Source organism: Spinacia oleracea, chromosome 5 (assembly GCF_020520425.1).
Source record: "Spinacia oleracea cultivar Varoflay chromosome 5, BTI_SOV_V1, whole genome shotgun sequence".
Taxonomy (NCBI): domain Eukaryota; kingdom Viridiplantae; phylum Streptophyta; class Magnoliopsida; order Caryophyllales; family Amaranthaceae; genus Spinacia; species Spinacia oleracea.
In genome coordinates, this window is record NC_079491.1 from 49,659,952 (window position 1) to 49,682,441 (window position 22,490).

Consider the following 22,490-nt stretch of genomic DNA (forward strand, 5'->3'; position numbering starts at 1 on the left):
CTTTCCTATATTACCCGTCTCTCGTAATAAATCAAAAAAAGTAAAACATTGAAACACTTAGAATAACAAGAACGATTAATGAGAAAGAAATTTTTATTAAACGAATAAATAATAAACGAAAAAATAGAATAAGATTTTTTTCTTTAATATATATATATATATATATATATATATATATATATATATATATATATATATATATATATATATATATATATATATATATATATATATATATATATATATATATATATATTTCGAATATATTTAATTAAATTCGAAAAAAAAGAACGTACCTAATTCACATAAACGAAAAGTTTCAATAAATAAGTTAATTTCAAACTTAAATAAGAAATATTAATATGCTTTCAAACAAAATAAAATGAATTTGGTCCCCCCTAAAAAAAGTACGCATTTTTGAATGATATAATAGGTAGGAGCTCAATTATAGGAAATTCGTTTTAGGAAACTAGCTAGTTTAGGCGCCTAAAAATTATTGAAGAAAAACCATAAGCTCTGATACCACTTTGTAACACCCCGACAATTCCCTTTTTCTAAAATAACCTTTTATAAATATAACTATAGAGAATTATCAAAGTATTATCGCCCGTGTAAAAACGTAACGGCTTATTCAGAATTTTGCAGCGGAAAACAGAAAACTAACATTTAGGTTTATAAATAATCGATTACATAATAAGTCCAAAAACCAATTAACGGAAATAAGGAAATACGAATAGTACGACAATTTCAAATCCAAATTAACAAACCAAATCACTTAACAAAGCAAATCTAACTACAAGCTCTCTAATCCCGATCCCAATGATACATCATCTTCAAACCTGTAGATGGGCAACGCTTATTGATCCTTAGAGACTGCTCACCAAAGATGGGTCATAACAGGATCAATAAGGCATAGCCATGATCAACACACACAAACAAAGCACGTAATCGGCAAAGTTGAGTACTACATACTAAAAGCCATAATGATCCTAACATGATACTATCAAACGAACCATCCTATCATGATACTAATAAACATAAATAAGGGCAGACAAAACATGATAATTTGACGACCATACTTAACTAGACTAGGCTAGACTGGACTAGACTTTTATAACAATAATATTATTTTAATTGAAATAGGCAATGGACCGAGTTTTCTAGCTAGAGGCTTCACTAAGGAAGACGAGGTACGGGCGCGACTCCGTAACCTCAGTGACCTGCGATATCGAGGAACGTTTGAATAAAAATAGGACACGGTGATCAATCCGGTCCGAGATAAAGGCCATGGGCTACCACCATGAACCCCAACTCCTGTTTGTCCGTCACTTTAGACGTGCACAGTCTAAAGCTATTGCTACTCAGTTTCACTTTACATGATTTACAAATTGAAACCCTGTTATGACTCAACAATCACACAAGGCATACAATCCACATTTATTCACAACTGTTTTTATCTTGGAATTAAGTAAGTGATCACAAAGGTATCAAACAAGACTCATTCCAATTAAATCCAACCTTTCCTTTAATACTGATCAACCCCTCTATATGGGTATAATGTTTTAACTTACTGAACAAGGTCCTCGGCCCTCATAAAGTAGTGAAAAGCTAAAAGGGATCAACAATCAACCGATCTGAATCAATATATACAAAGTAATCTATTGTTCCCAATCAAACATGTTTGCATCAATCATCCATACTAACATGCTATAATTCTCATAATGCAATATATATGCTTAACATGTCCATCCAACAATATTAAACATGCACTTTCAACATAACCAAGTTCATCAACAATTTCAACATAGTTTCAACAAATCACACACATTCCAAGCACACAGGTATGTACGTACCTTGTGTAAACAAACTGATAGGCCACTTTAACACTTTCAAAAGTCACCTAAAACAACCAACAAGGATTCCCAATCAACTTCTAATCATTCGCAACAATAATAAAGCATTCTAAATACATCCTAAATATATTTAGAACTTTCCCCAATATCAAAACTTGGATATTTACTTTCCTAGCATCATAATTATTATATTAATGATTGAAATTCATTGAAAACTCTTCAAAACATCATACTTCAAATTTCCAGCAATACAAATTCGTTTAAAAACTTTCCCAAACCAAATTATCATGCTTATAACACAAAATTAATAGTTTTAATAATTCATACTCATTCCACCATGATTTAAAGCCATTAAAACATTAAAATTCATGCTTTAAATAATTCAAATCCTTGTTTCAATATAGTTACATAATCTGAAAATTAAATTATTATTTAAGCATAATATATAATCTGAAAATACTAATAAATCATAAAAAAAAATCATAAATTTAATTCAAGAAACATAAATCAAATTATTAAAACATAATTAAACATTAATTAGTTTTAAGGGTTTAGAAATAACCAAAAGTGAGGAAAAAGGTTGGCCGGAGGTGGTGCAACAGCGCAGTGGTGCGACGATAAGGGGAGAAGCCGGACGGCCGACGGTCAGACCGACGCTAGGCGGAGGAGTACGGCGGTGGTTGTGGTACCTTGCGCAAGGAATACGAAGAGAAGAAGAGTGCTGCGTGTGTGGAGGAGATAGGAGGAGGAGGGTGGCCGACGGATGGCGGCACGACAACAGGAGGTCGGTGGCAGCAGGCAAGAGGTCGACGCAGGTGGCTGGTGGTGGTAGCAAAGTGGTGGTTGCTGGGGCAATAAATAGAAACAGCCAAGTAAAGAGATTGAAAAAAAAAGAACGAGAGGAAGAAAGAACGAAAAAATACAGGGAGAAGGAAGAGGTTACCGACCGGAGGACGACTAGTGGTCGGGTGGTTGGTCGCCGGAAGTCGAGCTTGGTGGCTGTTGTGGTTGCTGTGAGGAAAACGGAATAATCGAGTGAAGAGCGGGGCAAGAAAACGAACGAAAGACAAATGAAGAAGAAGGAGTTACCGACGAGGGACGACGGTGGTCCGGTGGCTGGCGGCGGCGGCTGGGCAGTAGTAGCAAGGGGGAGCAATTCACAGTTCACGTGAAAATCCTTGAAGGAGAGAAGGGTTTTTGTTGGTTTGTTGTTTTTACGTAAAATTGAAAACGAAGGGAGGAGAGAGTTTTGGGTTTTATTAGTTTGGGCTTCACCCAATTGGGCTAGAATTAGGATTTAGTTTTAGAACTTGAATCCAAAATCGGTTAGGATTGTTTTTCAATTTCGAACGTGTTTTCGTAATTCAAATTCTTTTCAACATAAAATTCTAAAATTATTTTAATTTCATAAATCGTTGAAATATTTAAAACGTATAAAAATAAATATTCGTTAATTATATATTTATTTCTAAAATTCGTAAATTCTATTTAAATATAATTAACAATACATTAAAATATATTAATAAAATTTATAAAATTACGTGGGATTACATACCCTTACCATGAAATATTGGATAGTTAACACCTCCTTGGGTGGCGCGCCACTTCCAGGCGACGACTTAGCAACCCTTGCATATTTTCCACTACACCCAGGCCTAGGAAGTGTAGCGCACCCTTACATATTTGACACCACCACCAGGTGTAGCGGTGGCCGCAGCTTATGGGCGACGACATAGCAACCCTCACATATTTTTCACTACACCCAGGCTTAAGAGGTGTAGCGCGTCGCTGAGAAGGGGACGCCCCCACGATATTCCATTGTCGATTCATGTCATGATATGTGAATTAGTTTTACGCTGGCAGCCACCAACCTACCGCAACCCTTCTCCTATATCCGGGCTTGGGACCGGCAATGAATGCCGCATACGCGACACTCACAAGTGAATGCCGCATATGTGACACTCACAAGTGAATGCCGCATACACGACACTCCATTAAATTTTGTCAAATTTGTGAATTAATGGTGGTGAAAAATTATGTGAATTCATGAAAGATAAGGAAGCAGGGGAAGAGAAGAGAGTTAAATACATGAAATCTGGAAGAAAAAAATATATCAGAAATATTACCGTTATTGTGGCCCAACATAACATTTTCATATATTTTTCCATTTTCCAGGTGGTGAAAAACAAATTTAATTTTTTTTTAAGGTGCTAAAATACAAGTTTTACTTTTTTAGGTGGTAAAAAATAAAATTCTAAATTGGAACATCATTATGGAACAAATGGAGTATAATGATAACAAAATTGTATGGTAAAAACTAACTTTTTACCTATTAAAGTAGCTCTTTTTATCTTCTTAAAAAGATTGAGTTGCATAGCTTTTCTGCTAAAACTCAAGCTTGAAATACAAGCGAGTAAGCTCAAGCCGAGCTCTATTTTATTAAACGAGTTCAGCTCGAACAATACAATTTAAAACTCGTTCAAGCTCGAGAATACCCGAATAAGAATATTCCTTAACCAGTTTGGCTCGATAAGGTTATTACTCCGTTCGATTGTGCTCATTTCCAGCCCAGGTTTCTGTTGGATAAGCGAACCCGAAAAGCCATTTTTATTCATGCAGTAGCTTCAATTATGGCATCGTTTTCATGCTCAATTTCTTCTCCATTACCCCCAAAACTTATTTCTCACAACAAATTCCAACCGATTTACCTACCATTCCCAAACTTCCGCGCAATTCCCACATACAACATCAAAAATCGATCCACAAATTCAACTAAAGCTACTACTACGACTTCACCTTCTGGGCAAGAGTTGGACATAGCAGACGAGGACTCATTGGGCATTGACAATCTCCATCAGTTTGTTCAACTCAGCCTCGGCAATTGGGTCGGTTCTTTCTATGTGGGTATCTTTTTCTTCCTTCCCATATCCTCTTTTGTTAGAAAATTTTATGGGTTTTGTTTTTATAGGTAGGGAATTATGGATTTGAATAATTTACATGATATATATACTCCTTCCGTCCCATAATTATCTTCCTGTTTGACAAAAAATACGAATTTTAAGAAAAGTGGAATGTAGTACATTAAAAAGTGGAATAAAGTACAAATGATATTGAGTTGTATGGAAAAGTGGAATAAAGTACATGTGAAAGAGAATATAGTACATGAGAAAAGTGTTAATGAATATAGTACATGAGAAAGTGGGGACTTTAGTAGTCAAAATTAGAAACTGAAGATAATTTTGGGACGCTCGTTTAGGAAAGCAGGAAGATAATTTTGGGACGGAGGGAGTATTTTTTTACTGTAATGTTGATTAATGCATCTTCATCATTAAGTATGTGTTTTATTTGTTAATTCATTAGGTAAGATTTAGGTGGTAATTAATGTCAATGAAAAAAACTATTTTTTGTTCATAGAAATGCTGGACATTTTATTTGAAGTTGCACTTTGTATCATTCCTTTAGTTTATGACATTGTATCCGATGGACTGGATTTTGGGGTAATAATTAAGTCAGTATGGTTGGTGTTTGGATGCTCTTATTTCGAGAGTTAATTGTGATTTTGTGGAGGTGATATCAGATGTATATTGTGTAACATTTAGACTTCATGGCGCTTAAATAAAGGATGAAGTTAATGGATAAAATAGCGTTTGACAATTGGTGTTTGCTAGCTCTTATTTTGAGAGTCAATCTGGGAGGTGATATAAGATGGAAAGTGAGCAACATTTAGGGTTTTAGGTGCTTAATAAGGCTGGGGGTAATGGGCGTAATGTTCCACGAAGTTGTTCCTGTTGGGTTTTTAACTTTTCTTTCTGTCATACTGCTTCTGGTAGCATACAACATATATCATTTAGTGTCTTGCTACAAAGGTTTTGCTTGCTGAATTACTCAAGATACTACGCCTCAGAGGGTTTCCTGCCAGTGGTTACTAGTTTGTTAACTGGATGAAGAGCTGAAAATGATCTTTAGTCTGAAAGGTTCTTGCAGTTAAAAGCTTTGGTATTAGATGATATTAGTGTATAGGAAAAACACCATGTCTGAAAATGTTATGTTTTTGCCACTTTTGTAGTTAGATCACATAGAAGGTAGTGTAAACCCTTTGCAGACGGAGGATTCTATGTTTTTGAATTGTTAGGCTGCAAACTGGTCTGGCTTTTGTAATAACCACTTTAGTATTTGATAAGAAAAAACAAAGAATGATACTATCACAAAATTAGAAGGACGCGTTCACCTATTAGTTGTTGAAAATTGAGTTTTTGGGTTAGCTTACAATTGTCGCAAACTTTCTTTTCTGTGTTTCTCTTTGATGTATTACTCATGCTAACTAGCACAACATTTTTCTTTTTGATGCACTTATAAGCGGTATGTTTAATGTTGGCAGCAATTTGATGCTACTGGGAAGCTTCTGCATAAAGTGACTACTAGGCTTTCAGCTGGCTCTTATGGTGAAGATGAGCTTATTAGCCTCATCCAGACGTATGTTAGCTTCTCCCTTGCTTTCTCATTGAAGCTCGAATAGATAAATCTATGATGTTCCACTATTATCTTTAGATTGCCATCTTTGACTCAGTAGATTGGCTGATATTTCATAATGTCAAGATTAAATTTGGTGTTAGTAATAGCTTCCAATCCTTAACATATTCTTGGAGATTTACTGGTAAGATTTCGAGAGATTTATTATTGAACGTTGAACTGGCATTTGAGTATTGAAACTGCTCGTGGGGTACATTTTACTGTTGGATGTAAATTGAACATACTACACAAATACACAGTTGTAACTTAAAAGTACAACTAATGATTTATTCTAGGTTATATCAATTGAACTTTTAAGGTATGGATACTTCTAAATAATTAGCCTAAACCTCTATGTACCTGGTTGAACTTGTAAATATGATTGACCTTTATAAAAAATATTGTTATTGTCTATAACAACTTTGATATTATGATGTGAAATGTGCATCTTACGTAAGAAACTTTTTATCAATGGAATGTGGGAAACCTTTATGCAGGGAATATATGCCAACCAACAATATGTTTGGAATTCTCTGAACACCATAGATGTCAAAGAAGCTAAAAATACAACTTGAAGTTGTGATCCCATAAGGGCCATAACACATCCACCTCATTATACTTATTACGGAAGATACGATCATCTTGCTCCAACTAAAGTCCTGAATCTCCACTATAAATAAATTGTTTACACCAAAAAACACTAGCACCTCATAATGCTTTGTATCACATGATAGATACAAACACTAGGGGTACAATTCTAGTTAACTTGTGTGCCTGCAAATTATTAAGAGTTAATTTCCTTTCAAGAAATTTCCATCCACATAAGCCTTAAATGATATAGAAAATAGAGAAAGCAGTGAAAATTGGAGTTTTCTGTAAAAGTATGTTAAAAAAGTGACGTGATAATCATTAAACTAGAATCTATGACTAGGATTATATGAACAAACATAGGAATCTAGAAACCTGATGGAGAGGCCACATCAATGCCACGTCCTTCAATTATGTATCTTGTGGATTTCATCTAATTTGGAAGTCCCACGGCTAGGTGTTTCCTTCCGACCATGAAATGTGAAATAGGTGTATTCATGTGTGGAGTAAAGTAGATGAATGAAAATTTTAATGGATGGACAAACAAGCTGTGGTGTTCTAGGATTTTCTTTAATCTATTTAGCTTTTGTTGCCCAAACTTAGGAATGGAATAAAATACCTTTGAGAAAATTTCACGAGCTATTGGAAACTGTGGTGCCAACCAAAGCATACCGATGATTGTTTTAAAGACTAATACCTCCTAATTGTTTTGGACCAAATAGAGTTAGTATTCCAAAGAAAACTCTACAACCATTTTCTCACTAAAGTGAAGTTGTACAATACAATATTCCTAAAATCTGAATTTGTTTATTTACTTACGACTTTGTTCTCTTTACCTGGTGTGGTTTGATTTTTGTAATTTCTAGTCTGGTTTGGTCTGATTCTCCCTAGTATGGTATGAATTTTTCTGATGTAGTCTAATTTGCCTGGTCTAGTCTAATAAGCAATAAGAATAAAGTGAAGAGAACAAAAATGTAAAGGTTATCTCTATTCCCCACAACAACCCTTCATGAATGAATTTTGTATACTTTTCGCTAAGTTCATAACTCCCCAACCAACATCCTAAAAAGGTATAGGCAGTAAACGAAACAAGGTATTAAATAAGAGAACTTCGAGCTGCACAACATGGCAGAGAAGCAAGGTTAGTTGGAAACGAAAAATCCAAATTATTATTAGAGATACTCGACGTACTAAGGATCTCAAGGCCATTCACTTGTTTTAGCAGTATTTCTCAGCCACCCCTTCGTTCTTTATTGGAAGACTACCCTTGTACATTACCCCTTCGAAATATTTATATAATAAATCAACCTAAAAAAGGATTACAAAATAGTGGATCACCTAATCTTGGACTTAGGACTCCTAACACCAACCTTGTTAGGCTTCTCTTTAATAACAAGATTGTAGAAAGGCATCCAAAATGTACGTCTCCTAAACCCTTATGTCATTGAGGTCATCTCCAACTTGTCCTCCATTCTTGTACTTTCTGCTAGTTGCTCATATATAGGTGTTGGCCTAGTTCAATACTAGTGTCTATGCATGCATTATGTGTGTGACATTTTACATAAATATTGTAATTTATATTATTAAGTATAGTAACACTAAATATTTCTTAAAATAATATATGGTGTATATTTATAAATGTTATTAACATTTATGGAAGTAGTGTAGGTATTTCACAGGGGGATACCAAAATTCCCTTATATAATAGAGATTTAGGCCCTAGAAACTCACCTGAAATCTTGGTCAAACACTCTTTGACTTTTGGATTATTAGGAACTTCAACTAGATCCAAGGGTCCAAACTAAGCAAGCCCTCTTTAGTATATTCATAATAATTATGGTGGTTATAATCGCATCAATTACCATCTTTATGTTGAAATTCTGTTGGATAGTGTGATATTGTCATATCGGGATATTGTGATCAGTGACTCCTTTGGTTTGCAGTTGCATAACTTGCATGCTATTTTCCTGGATTACTATCCAGGTTGTACATAAAACAACCTCTATCAGGCACATCTGTTTCTGGATATGAGGAGGAGCCAGAGTGGGCAGAGTACAAAATTAAAGAAAGTAATATGTTTACTGTCGACAAGTATCAACAGGTATTTCTTTACTTAGTGGTAGATGATCTTTAGATTCTTAAGCTTATGCCTTGGTTCTAGTGAATTTTCTCAATTACTCTTTTGATTTTGAAGTAAAACTGATTCATCTACAGATCGGCTTCTTTCCGAATGAGAGGGCATTTGCCCTAAGATACCAGACAGCAGGTATGTTAGAAACTGTATTACGACAGGGGGTTCTTGGGGAAGATGACACTGGAGAAGAATCTCCCAGGTAGGTGGTGTCTTCTCTGCTGCAATTTTTCCAGTGTTTTTTTTGTTGAGTACCTGAAGATATCTTGTTTAACAGGATTTGTTCTGGGAATATCGGACGTTTTGAATGTTAAATAATTATGTGGAATATACAACTAATAACACCCAGCTTGCTAATATTTCCATAATGACACGTTACATTGCTGACACGTTGCATTACTACTTTGGAAACACGTAGATACATATTTCGCTCTTCGAAGTCCATGTAGTACTTTCTTACGCACGAAAGGAACTGCAGATTGCATATGGATTACAAGATTAAGCTTTCCTAAGTTTAAACTTATCATTCAACTAAAATTTTCTCTAGTATGAGGCCTTTGATATGCCCTACATTTCTCTTTTGCGTGACGCAATTGCAAGTTAGACCTTTTTCCCTCTTTTCTGTTCGACATGGTTTAAATTTTCTTACAAAACCAAAATGAATAGGTTAGATCTGGATCAATAAATTTTTCCAATTAAAACCAATATTTTGTTACGACAACGACAACAACAACAACAAATCCAAAGCTTTTTCCCCAAAAGATGAGGTCGATTGCATGAAATAAGAATCTATCTCCCGTGGTCTCCACAAAGGCCCTTTCTTTATTCGCTTGTATCTACTGCTTCATGCTTTGGCAAGCCCACTTTCTTCATGATTTCTTTAACTCCTTTCATCCAAATGATCTTTGGTCTTCCTCATCTTCTATTGATATACCCACTATTCCAACACTCTACATGCCTTGCACGTGCATCCTGTGGCAGATGTCTCACATGCGCATCCTCAGTATCTGCAATTCCATCCTTCCTCCAAAGGTTAAACTCTCTTTCAGATATCAGGCGGGTGTTCAATATTTTAGGTTGGCTGTGGAGTTATCTAAAAATGATCAAAGGTTACACCGATACAAAATAAAAGTCACCTATTTTTTACTAATAAAATTTCTCTCTTTCAAAAAAATACCCCTTATAGAATCACTCATATTGTATAGGTGACTTTCAAAAGTTTACCTATTTAAAATCACTTCCTAATGTACAAAGTTTATCAAAACATGATAAAAGTTGCCCCAAAATTGTTTATAAGCTATCCCAAAATTAGTATAGGCCGATCCGGGTGCACACACGACCTTTTATTTCTATCTCTGAAGGTGTTCCCACACATCCATCTCAACTTCCATCTCTTTGACACCCATCTTCTTAGTCCGATCTTTCCGTAATGCCCAATATTCTAAATAGCATTCTAGTTGCCGTCCTATTGAATTTTCCTTTTAACCTTAAAGGCACGCTATGACCGTACAATAACCTGGTTACGGTGTTCCATTTGACACACTTGGACATAATTCTATAAGTTACATCTATCTCCTCCAATATTCACGAGTATCTCTTTACCATCTAATATCACGACATCCGCCCTCCCTCCCTTCTCAATACTAAAATGGCTCCATCTACTCAATTTTAATCCGACTTAGGCTAAACTCTCGATATTCTAAGTGTTGTCTCCAATGCTCCATCTTAGCATTAACCCCAACACTAGTCTCATCCACTTAAACGATATCAAACAGCGAACACCACGGTATCTCATTTTGGATAAACCACAATGCAAAGAAGAAATAACAACATAAGATCTTTGTTTACATAGGAGCTCAAAATATTGTGTTGGCACCATTCCTTCATGTACATCAGCATGTAGTAAGAAACTAGGTCGGGTCCTGTGTAACGTATGGAACACAAGTGAAAAAATTATATTCTTTTCAATGGAAATATATTAAAAAGAAACTTTAATAAAATAAAATAAAATAAACTGCAAGTTTTGACATGTTCTACTGGGAAATAAGTGGGGGAAAAAAAGAGCATTATAGTATTATAGATTATCTTGTATGCAAGTGTATATTCCTCATTATTTTTGTCCACCACTAGCTTTTTTATTTTTTAATAGGGGTGAACATGAGTCGGGTTTGAAACAAATATTGTTCAGATATCAATCTGATAACCAGCCAATAAATACATGATATCCATGAACCAATCAATCCGATAAGATTTGATTACCAAAACTTCGGGTATCTTTGGGTCGGATATCGGTTATCCGATATGATATCAATTAAATACTGAAGTTAGTGAATTGTAAATGAAATTCTAAAGTTAGTGATGTTATTAAGAAGTGTTGAATGATACTCCGTCCATCCCACAATACGTTTTAAACTTATCAAATATTATTTTATTGGAAAGGTAGATGTGAAATGAGATAGTGGGGTATTTTTTTTTTTGGTTGAAATGTAGATATGATAAAAGATAGTGGAGTATTTTTTTAATTGAATGTGAGAGAGTGTAGGACCCTAACTATTTGATATTGGGTAGAGAGAGGTATTAAAATAATTATAGGGCCTTTTCGCGGGACAAAAGTGTAAAAATTAATATGGGAGTATAGGACAGATGTAAATGGAAAGTGTACAAAACTAATACAGGACAAAGGGATTGTTAAAATAATTTAGTTTTAAAGTCTAACTTTACTTATAACTAAATTATTTTAATACTCCATCCGTCCAAATTAATCGTCGCATCTAGGTTTTCACGAAGTTTTTTGTGCGATAAGTTATTGTATGCTTATCTATTAAGTATATTTAAAAAGAAAAAATAGATGTGATGGTAGACAGTAGAGTAATTTTTTAATTGACTGTATGTGTGGGCCATGAGTTTGAGTAGTTGGAAACGAGAGGTAATAAAATATTAGTGGGTCCACGCCATTAAAGGAAATGTTACAATTAAATTAGGACAAATGTAAGTAGAAAGTATGATAATTAAATTGGGACGGAGGGAGTATCATTTAACACTTAATAATAACATTACCGCAAATTCTCGATAACATTAACAATAAAAATCACTATTTAGTCAAATTATAAGTGATTAATAAACACCTAAAGAGTTTAGAATTTCGACCAAAATGTTTAAGTAGGAAAATAGGAAGAGAAAAGCTTATCGGATCTTTTTAGCGTACCCGTTGATTTTATCCGTAACCGTACCCTCCCGATATATTGATTTTGGATCTTGTACGAGTTCTGATAACCACATCGGTTAAGGTATGCTAATTTTTGGATCAGAAATCTAATCGGGTTACGGGTTTTGAAATAATTTTACTCTAACACCGCTTTTTCACCTTGCCTCACAGGGGATGTTATAAAATACTATACACATATACACAATCTCCTGCAGTTTTGGTATAATAAGAGCAATTAGTGAAAGAAAGTTGAAATTCATGTTGAATATAATATCACACTCAATTGAGGAATTATTTGCTGAATTTCATTTCTTAAACAAAAGCATAGTTGGTATGTTTTTTTTTGTCATATATAATTAGATCTTCTATAGAGTCGTTATTTCTTGCAAATGTGCAATCTTATATACTGACTGAATTTATGACGAAGAGAAAATGATTATTTTTTATTTCCGTCTGTGTTTTGAAATATGTTGGCGGATATTTGTTGACTGTATGTATTAAAGGGTTTTATTAACATGTAATGTTACAAAATTACAATTGTACTAATAAAGAAAAAATCGAATAATTGAGTAAAAAGTTTGTTAAAGAAAATAATAATACTTCCTCCGCTCCGGAAATATCGCATCGTGGTTGACTTTTACTCCCCTAACCATTACTTTGACTTTTAATATCTCAAATCTTGTGCAAGTAAAAATTATAAAAAATTTATATTTAGAAAATTTATATTGATACGAATCTAACATGACCCCACATGACTAAAATTTCCTTACGTACAAATCACAAAAATTGGCCAAACGCGTAGTGTGAATAGTGTAATAAACAAATGGTGCTATATTTCCGGAACAGAGGAAATATTTTTTTTCATAAAAGAACAATCATATACTATACGTGTTATTGGGTAAAAATATATTTATACAGAAAGAAATCACATGACTAAATTAAAGGGAAAAACAAGTAATGTAACCAAAATTCGTAATTCTATTCATGCTCAACGTATATTTTTCAAATAAGTATTATCATATTATTATACTTCCTCCGTTCCATAAATATTGCACCATCTTGTTTTTTACACTATTCACACTAGACCTTTGGTCATTTTTTGTGATTTTTACCTAAGAAAAATTGTAGTCATGTGAGATCTTGTTAGATTTGTATCGATATATATAAATATAAAAGTTTTATAATTTTTACTTATACATATTTCGAGATATTAAGAGCCAAGTATTTGTTGGAAAACGTAAAGTCAACCATGGTGCGATATCTATAGAACGGAGGAAGTAGTTTCTTTCTATAATATTCGTTGTGATACTCCGTATGTTAATATGAGTTACACTTTGACCGGCACGGAATTTTAGGAGGGTGAGTTAATTTTACTCCCTCCGTCCCAGAATACTTGACCTGTTTTCCTTATCGGGCCGTCCCTTAATACTTGACCTGTTTCTAAAATTGGAAATATTCTAACAATATTATATTATTTCTCACTCCACCCCAATTAACCCACCTACCCCCTACTCCATACAAAAAATAATTAAAAATTCAACCCCTACTCTCCCCCAACCCCACCTCTTAACCCACCTCCCACTAACTACATTAAAATAATACCCCATTATCAACTACTACCTATTAAATTAAATAAGTCAATTCAAGTCCCTTAAACTCTATGCCGGTCAAACCGGGTCGAGTATTCCGGGACGGAGGGAGTATTAAAATAAGATGGATGTGGGATAATGAGTCATTATTTATTGTAAAAAATTGATAGTGGATGAATTATCTTTTGTGGGAAAAAGAGGATGTGAGTAAGTGTAGGAAGTTAGGAACCATTAGAGAGAGAGAAATTAATATAATCGGGAGTGGGGCCATGACATACCAAAAATAGGAAGTGTAACTCATATTGAAATACGTATGCTTATAGAAAATGTAAATCATATTAAAATACGGAGGGAGTATATATAGTTTATAATATTGAAGGAAAGAAATAGAATAGATCATATATATTCTTCAAATCAGTATAACATATTATTTTCGATTTTTTCTTAGTATTTGAAATCATATTATTTTTTGCGACATATATAGTCTAATATACTCCCTCCATCCCAGTTTAATCGTCGCAATTTCATTTTTTGTCCGTCCTAATTTAATTGTCATACTTCCTTTGATGACATTGACTTACTAATATTTTGTTACCACTATCTTCACACTACCAAAAGTTATGGGCCCACTTCCTCACACATTCAATTAAAAAGTTTCTTCCACTAACTCCCACCATAAGCTTCCAATAACGTATCGCATAAATCTCTATGAAAAGTCTATTGCGACGATTAAATTGGAATGGAGGGAATATTTCGTAGTACTTTATCTTTTCCATAATGTTACTCATGTTTACTATTCGTATGGTCAAAGTTTAAATTAGTAGTATAAATAATAGAAAAGTATTAATTTGTGGGATCTCATTGGATTTTTTCAATGTAAAATCTCTGAATATCAATTAATTTTTAATAATTTTTACTAATGCGAAAATAAACCTATTAATAGTCAAAGTAGTTCAATACTTCAATGGAGACCGCGTATAATGGAAAAGTGAGAAACATCATGAAATGGAGGGAGTATAGAATGGAAGAAAATTTAAAAGATGGAAAATATCTAGTTATTTTTTTTTTCTATTAGACATTAAAAAAAACACTGAGGAGGACTCACCTGGAGATTACACGTGTCATTACTGCTGTGTTTTTAGTATATAGTTATTGATTGATTCCCCACTTTCAGAGTTACTTTTTGATTTGAAAAATAATGAAGATTTTTTTTACTCAACCTCACTTATCTAATTGTAGAATAGTTTTCGACGAAAACCATGGCCTTCAAAATCATGGTCTTCATAAAATGACTAAGTTGACACTTGGACATTGTATAACACTAGTGGCTTTTGCTAAGTCCGAGTAACATAAGCTAGCATATGAAGCTGCCATAAATTACTCCAACATGAACAGTGTTGACAAATAGGATAGAACACCCGGAAGAAATGGATAAATGCTACCGAAGTAAATAAATAACACATGTAATTCTAGATATTTTAGGCATTAAGTTCAATTTGGGGGCCGGAGGAAGAGAGTGTGACTCCGCTTTAACGCTTTTAGTGTCAGCCTTTTCTTAATTGTCGCCAGTATCTCAGATTTAACCTCACAACGTTTTGAAAAAAGATTCTGAGTATTTTTCAATTCAAAAAGGATTGCTATATCATCTTTCTTTTGTTTACACAGAAATTTGAAGCTGCCTTCTTCCCGCCCATCTATTGTCTGTGAGAATTGCCTTTTCTCTATCAATAAAGATATGCGTGCTAGAGCATTTCATATCATGGACCCAAGAGGAGTTTTAGAGATGCTTCTTATATTTCTTGAAGAGAGAGGAGGCACTGTCGATGCACCCCCTTCCTTAGCAGACTCCGAGGTATCACTAAGCACCCTTGTAAAGTTAGTTTCTTTAATTGTTAAGTGGAAGTAAGAAGCCATGGAATTGAATCATTAGCTGATTATTGTCAAGTTTGGCAGGATGACGTGAACAGGCTTTTACCTTTTCTTGGCCGATGGAAGGGAAGCTCACTTACCAAACGCAGTGGTGTGTATGGTGCAACAATGGCTGAACATGATACAATAGCTTCCCTGGAAATTGATGAAAGTGGTCAGTTAATTCAGGTACGGGATTCCCCTGACGATTGAACTATAATTTTGGATGCTCTTATTACTTAAACGAATATTTTAGTGTTTGTTGAAATGCTTGATAGAGTAAAAAGTTTAAAGTATGTGCATCTGCTTACCTTGATGGTGTTCTTGTGTTGTATACAGTTCTGTTGCATTTGTAAGCTTATCTGTGTGCAGTTGAAACAATGTAAAAGGGAAGAATATTATGGATATGTAAACTCATTGTTGCTTCTACTAAGAAAGTAAATGAAAGTTATGACGCATTTGTGTCAATCCCTGAAGCCAGTTTTTGAATAGAATTAAGGGCTTCATTTTTTAATATCTTGGCATCATAGTGAACCCATTGAGATTAGAGTCAGCGTTTTGAAGTATTTGAGTGGATGAAAGGTAGCTTCTTTATTAATCAGTTAACTTAATGGGACTAGGTTATATTATGTGTCATTAATTTTTTGTTTTAACAGAGAATCTTGTTTAATTATCAATTCCTCAAGAGTGAAGGGCATTGATATTTTCCCTTTTGCTTTGAAAAATTTTCGGGCATAACTCTTGGGACGAAACCCTCAAGATTGGGGGTTGGGTAGCGCAAAATCTTTTGTGCACATTAGAAGGTGTATTTATTTGTAGTCTCTTGATTGGAGACTGTTTGGGAGATGACTCAAGCGTCATGTCCTTTAGATAATTTTGTATGTACTTAAACAATATATCCTTGATTTGTTTCTCAAGTTATATTTGGAAAACCATGGCCTGTAAGAAAGTTGAAAGCATATGTGGACATCATGCTTCGAGTTGGATAGGCTCTAACCCACAGACCTATACTATTATATTGAAATGCATTTTGTTTTATGGATGGTCCACATTGAATAACACAATAACACAGAGCTTGAAGTTGATGACTTTTGTTTCATGCATCAAGATTCAAATATCCATCCAATGAGGGAAGTGACAGTTTTTTGAAGTAATATTATTTAATACTACAACTTATCTATACAGGGAAAAAAAAGGGAAAGCCATAATCCTATTGTTATTTCTCTCACAAGTCACAACCAATTCAACACCACAACCTCTTTTCACATCTTCTTACGGATTTTGATAAGACAAATTCTCTAACCTTAGCTTATATGGCTGTTGCTCATTGAGATGATAAGAGTCAGTACGAATGCTATTTAATATCCACAGTTACATCTCCACTCCGTGTTAATTACCACCCACCACTCACCCATTTTGTCATGCCACAACCAGTCTATGAAAAAGCGCTCTGAAGCGCAAAGCGCTAGGGAAAAGCGCTAGGGAAGAGCGCTTAATTAGTCCTAGGCAAAGCGTTTTGGAAGAAGCGCAAGCGCGTGAAGTGTGTTTTTTTTGCACTTCATTGAAATTGGTTTTTTGTTTTTTTTGTTGGAACCTTCTGTTTTTATGTTGTTATTGTGTTCAGGACCACACCCTATTAATCCTTAACAATAGAAAGTGGGCCAAGAGTCCAAAAGAAAAGGAAAAAGAAGAAAAGAAGAAGACAACAACTGATGATGTTTATAGTATATTTGTTTCCTAGTGGATAGTGCATGATGAGAATTATGGTATATGCTTTGTTTTTTTTAGAACATTGAGTAATAAGGAAGCAAATCTGATGTTCAAATATTTATGTGGTTTAAATACTCTATTTTACTATTATGTGTGTGTGTGTGTATATATATATATATATATACATGTATATATATATATATATATATATATATATATATATATATATATATATATATATATATATATATGTGTGTGTGTGTGTGTGTGTATGCATACATAATAGTAAAGAAACCTTTAATTTTTAAAAAGTGTGTTTCATTTGGATGAGGGGCTCGCCTTGTGCTTGCGCTTTGCACTTTGGCCCTTAGATTTTCGGGGGCCCTATGCTGAGGACCAAAATCCACAGGGGCTCGGTCTCCCCTTCCTCAAAGGGGAGGGAGGTTTCGGCCATGGATTGTGCTACCTTATTACATGATCTTTGAGAAAAGGTAAAAATACATAAATCAAACAAACTAGCAAGGGAAAACATGTCATTTACAATCATTTGAGTAATCGTCTTCTCCTTCGAGAATTATTTACAAAAAAAAAAGAATATAAATAAAACGCAAGAAAGTAATTTTAACACTCCGATAATAATAATAAGATATGATCATAATCCATCTTTTCTAAGCACCTTCATATAATTAAAACTCCATAATAGTCTTCTCCAATCTCCATAGATAATATTCTCACATTTATAAGACCTTTAATAGTTGAAACATAATTTACATAATTTAATAACAATTGATTTGAATATGTTATATGTTGTGGGAGTTTTTCCAATAGTCAATGTCGAGGAGGCATCCGGTTCCAGGTAGAGCTAGATCCAATAACGGTTGGTCACGTCACCTAAAAAACAAGAATATTCCCGTAGGAATATTCCCTCCGATGCTTAAGTAAGATTAAGGGTTTTAAGAGAGAGAAAGAATGCTAAAATGTAAAGAGAAGAGAGAGCAATCAATGTTATGAATAGTGAGGTATTCAATGTATTGAAACTTGTGTCCCTTTTCCTTGGGAAATTGGGGTATTTATACTGTATGCCTCTTTATGGGAAACCCTAAAGAGGAAGGTATATGATTGGCTGATTAATGTTGAGAGGACATGTGTCTTTGTTTGGGCCTTGGGCCAGAAACTTTAAGGCGACTATTACTTAGCACTTAACCCAATATGGAAAAGTAGAGTGAAGCAATATAATGTCCTAGGTGCCATGTGGCTGATTACATGTCTATGTAGTGACACGTGGCGTGTCTTGATTGGCCCACGTAGGCCTGGTATTTTTACCCACATCATTACACTCCCTACGTCCCAGTTTAATTATCACACTTTCCATTTGCGTCCGTCCCAATTGAATTGTCATATTTCCTTTTATGGCATGGACCCACTAATATTTTATTATTTCTCTTTCAACTATTCAAGATTATGACCCCACATCTCGATCATACCATTAAAAAAATTATTCCACTATCTCTCACCCCACCTACTTTTCTATTATACTATACTCCCTCCGTCCCTTAATACTCGCCCCGCTTTCCTAATAAAGCCGTCCCTTAATAATCGTCCCGTTTCTATAAATAACATACTTAATATTATATTATTTCTCTCATTTAAACATGGACTCATACGTATGCCTACTTCCTAAAAAACATTAAAAGATTCAATCCCCACCCTCCCCTACCCCATCCCCACCCCTTTATTTGACACATTTTCCACTAACTATATTAAAATAACACCCCACTATCAACTACCATCTAATAAATTGCCTAAAACTATGTGTCCGTCAAACCGGGGCGAGTATTATGGGACGGAGAGAGTAGTAGATAACCCTACAACAATTTTTTTGCATAAAACACTGTGGAAAGCTTAGTGCGATGATTAAATTGGGACGGAGGGAGTAGAAAATTTGAAGTCAAAAATCGCTGATGAATTTTGAGTTAAGCATAAATCACTGTAGTACCTGATCAATTGTTGACATGAACCCTACTGCCTTTATTCTCAGAAAACAACCAAGAACCAGATGATCTATGCTAAACTCGTGATCAAAACCAAAATTGATTTAAAATCAACCCATTTTCATTGTTTCTACATTTTTCTGGAGACGTTATTAATGTTCTTCAAACTTGCATAAAATAGCTTACTAATTAATGTTGACATAAATCTGAATCATATCTATAATACTCATGTGGCAAAGTTCCTGGAAAGAATCTTCTGTCGTTATGGGGTCCCCCATGAGAGAATTAGTGACCAAGGAACCCATTATACACCTCATGTGGATCTAGCTTTCAACAGCGTAGAACACATTATGAGAGATGTTGAAGGGGGCTGGTTGTAATTCCCCAACTCAAAAGATTGAAGCTATTTCAATAACTGTCGAGCTCTTTGTGGTGTATGCCTTCATTTTTTTTCCTATGGATTCCATAAGCATAGCTTTAGCGTATATCATTTTAGGAAAATCGATATTAACAGGATTATTGCCATCACATAATGTGCAAGGGATAAAACCATTCCTGATTATATAGAATACGATCAACCTGTGTCTATAATGTTTAGATTGTTTAACACCCAAATCAATTTGTTTATGGTCTAAGTTTGTGAATCAAGTTCCATTATTATTTCAATTTAAGCTTATTATGTTAATGATTATAAGTTTTAATAATTGAATTGGAATTACATAGAAACATGAATGAGGTCTCAAAAGGTGAAAAAAGAAAGTTCAGGTCCTGAAAGGTGAAAAAACGAAAAGGTTAATCCTCAAACTTTTGATTTACTTTGACCTTTTAACCCAAAGAACCTAACCTTTAAACTACTCTAGTTAAATTTGACCCGAAAAAAGGAATGGGGTCCCAAACAGTGAAAAAATGGTATAGGTCATAAACAGTGACAAAACCAAAAGGTTCGACCCGAAACATTAACTTATCTCAGAATATAGATGATTGGTACAAAATATTATAACCATGGCTGCATATGTTTGTTAGGTAGCCAATATCCTGAAAGTGTGCCAACCAGAATTTTATATTTTGGAAGAATTGATGAGGGTTTTGCCTTTCCGGGTATACGTTTTTTTATCTGTATTCATCTAAATCAGTGAGGTCTTTCTTCCCTTAATGGAAATGCGAATGGTTTGGGCAAACCACCTTTTGATGCCAAATACTCAGTAAAGCAAGAACTGTATTCCTATGCTAGAACCTTAACTGACACAGTTGTTACTAAGCTTTGCGTTCAGGGATAGAGATCCAAGATCCCGCTTGATGGCTCTGGAAGCAGCTTGTGGGCTATGATTGGAAACCCAAGTTTTATAAATCCGGCCTCATGTTAGGACACGACCTTTCTATGATGATTCGAGATAAATTTTCTCAAATCTTTAACTTCAACGCCAAAGCCTCAAATCAAATAGGTTTGGATGTTGAAAGAAAGGCTAATGTTCTGGGCAGTATTCTAAGACTCCATTGTCACTCATTCATTCATTATTGTTTCCCCAGTGCCTTCAAAGAGTCTCCCCCAACAAGTGGGGTAAGAGAGGTCGGATGGACGCAACCTGCCAATCTTACCCCTGCAATAGAAAGGCTGTTTCCATATGACCTATAAGTGATAGCGGGATGACCATCCTCTACTTCATGGAAAGGAAACGAAGAGGTTTTGAGAGCCATTTTGATTTAGTCCATAAAATGACTGAAGGTGATAATTATTAAAACGACGGTGAAAGTTTCCAAGAAGAAAAGTTGTTGCTGATTTGCTCAATACTCTTACTAAGTGGTTTTAGAACAAGTGAATGAGGGAGGTTCTAAACTTGTAACACTGAAGTTGTAAAACCTGATTAGATTATATGATTACATAGGATTTAAATGATCTCTCTGGAAGGGAAATCTCTTCTCTCAATCAACCTTAACAGATTTTCTGTGGCATGTTACAGAAAATTTATGTGGCTATATCTAGTCAACTATTGTTCTGCCGGAAGAATATCACATAAAAGCAATGTTGAATTATTAATATGGAGGACTTAAAGTAGAATATAGTTAGTCTCTCAGAGCTAGGTACTGTATTCACAAGACTGGGAGGTATAAAAATTCACAACTTAGAAATAGGTATTGTATCCTCTAGAATTTTATGTCAAGAGACTAGTGAAGCTAGTCATTGATAACTATCGTGTTAACTTGCGATATTAAACATATATCATGAGAACTAATTCGGACCTCGAAATATATATGGAACTCTTAAACCGACTCTGTATGCTCTCTCTCTTTATCATAGTATATTCTTGCATAAGCTCGTCTGGTAGCGTTCCATTATTTTGATGGTTGAAATTGATGCAAAGCATGTGACGTGATATGATAATTTCCTTGGTTCATGTGTATGGTTCCTAATAATCTTTTCTATTAACATGTTTTGTAGGACATAAGTTCAACTACCAAAGGAACCGATGTCACTGCCAATGTTCGCTGGACGGGCACAATCTGTGATAATTTGATAACATTTGATAAAGGTTTCCAGTTCACTTTGCTGCCTGGAGGTATGTATATGGGATGTCCTACTGATGTGGCTAAAAGTATTGCTGAACTGAAGTCTTTTCATCTCGAGTTTTGTTGGCTTGAGTCTTCTGATAAAAGGCAGAGATTGGTTCGCACTTTTGATATTGAAGGTTTGGCTGTGTCTTCAACCTATTTTTTTGAGACAAAATTGTAGTACTTCTTGTTTAATGTATTATTACTTCTTTTCATCTTAAATCAATTATATTAAACAAAAATTACTACAAGTATGTTTTGAGGGTTTCTGCTATACTTATCAATATATTATAAAAATTTATAGGGAAAGTTCAGCCAGTTATCATAATTCATAAGGCTCTGTGTAGGATATTTCGGATTCAACGTTATTTTTACATTCTTGAGTAAATCTTTTCATCCATTCCATTTGCTTCATAGTATATGATTTTTGAGCTTGTATAATTTAATGTTTTCCCTTTA

At 34.4% G+C, this 22,490-nt stretch overlaps 1 protein-coding gene across 1 annotated transcript; it reads left to right on the top strand.

Moving 5' to 3' along the window:
• The first annotated feature begins 4,355 nt into the window (after window positions 1–4,355).
• Window positions 4,356–22,450, top strand: LOC110775208 (uncharacterized). The gene is made up of 7 exons (XM_021979807.2): window positions 4,356–4,753; window positions 6,232–6,326; window positions 8,934–9,051; window positions 9,165–9,283; window positions 15,541–15,727; window positions 15,829–15,972; window positions 21,922–22,450. The coding sequence occupies exons 1-7, from the start codon at window positions 4,484–4,486 to the stop codon at window positions 22,210–22,212; spliced, it is 1,224 nt and encodes a 407-aa protein (XP_021835499.2). The 5' UTR covers window positions 4,356–4,483; the 3' UTR covers window positions 22,213–22,450.
• Window positions 22,451–22,490: the final 40 nt, after the last annotated feature.

Bases quoted from the DNA above. Each gene is read 5' to 3' on its own strand.
- LOC110775208 (XM_021979807.2), top strand. From the start codon at position 4,484: ATGGCATCGTTTTCATGCTCAATTTCTTCTCCATTACCCCCAAAACTT. The intron at 15,728-15,828 runs GTATCACTAAGC...CAAGTTTGGCAG, and splicing joins CTTCCTTAGCAGACTCCGAG to GATGACGTGAACAGGCTTTT. The intron at 15,973-21,921 runs GTACGGGATTCC...CATGTTTTGTAG, and splicing joins AAAGTGGTCAGTTAATTCAG to GACATAAGTTCAACTACCAA.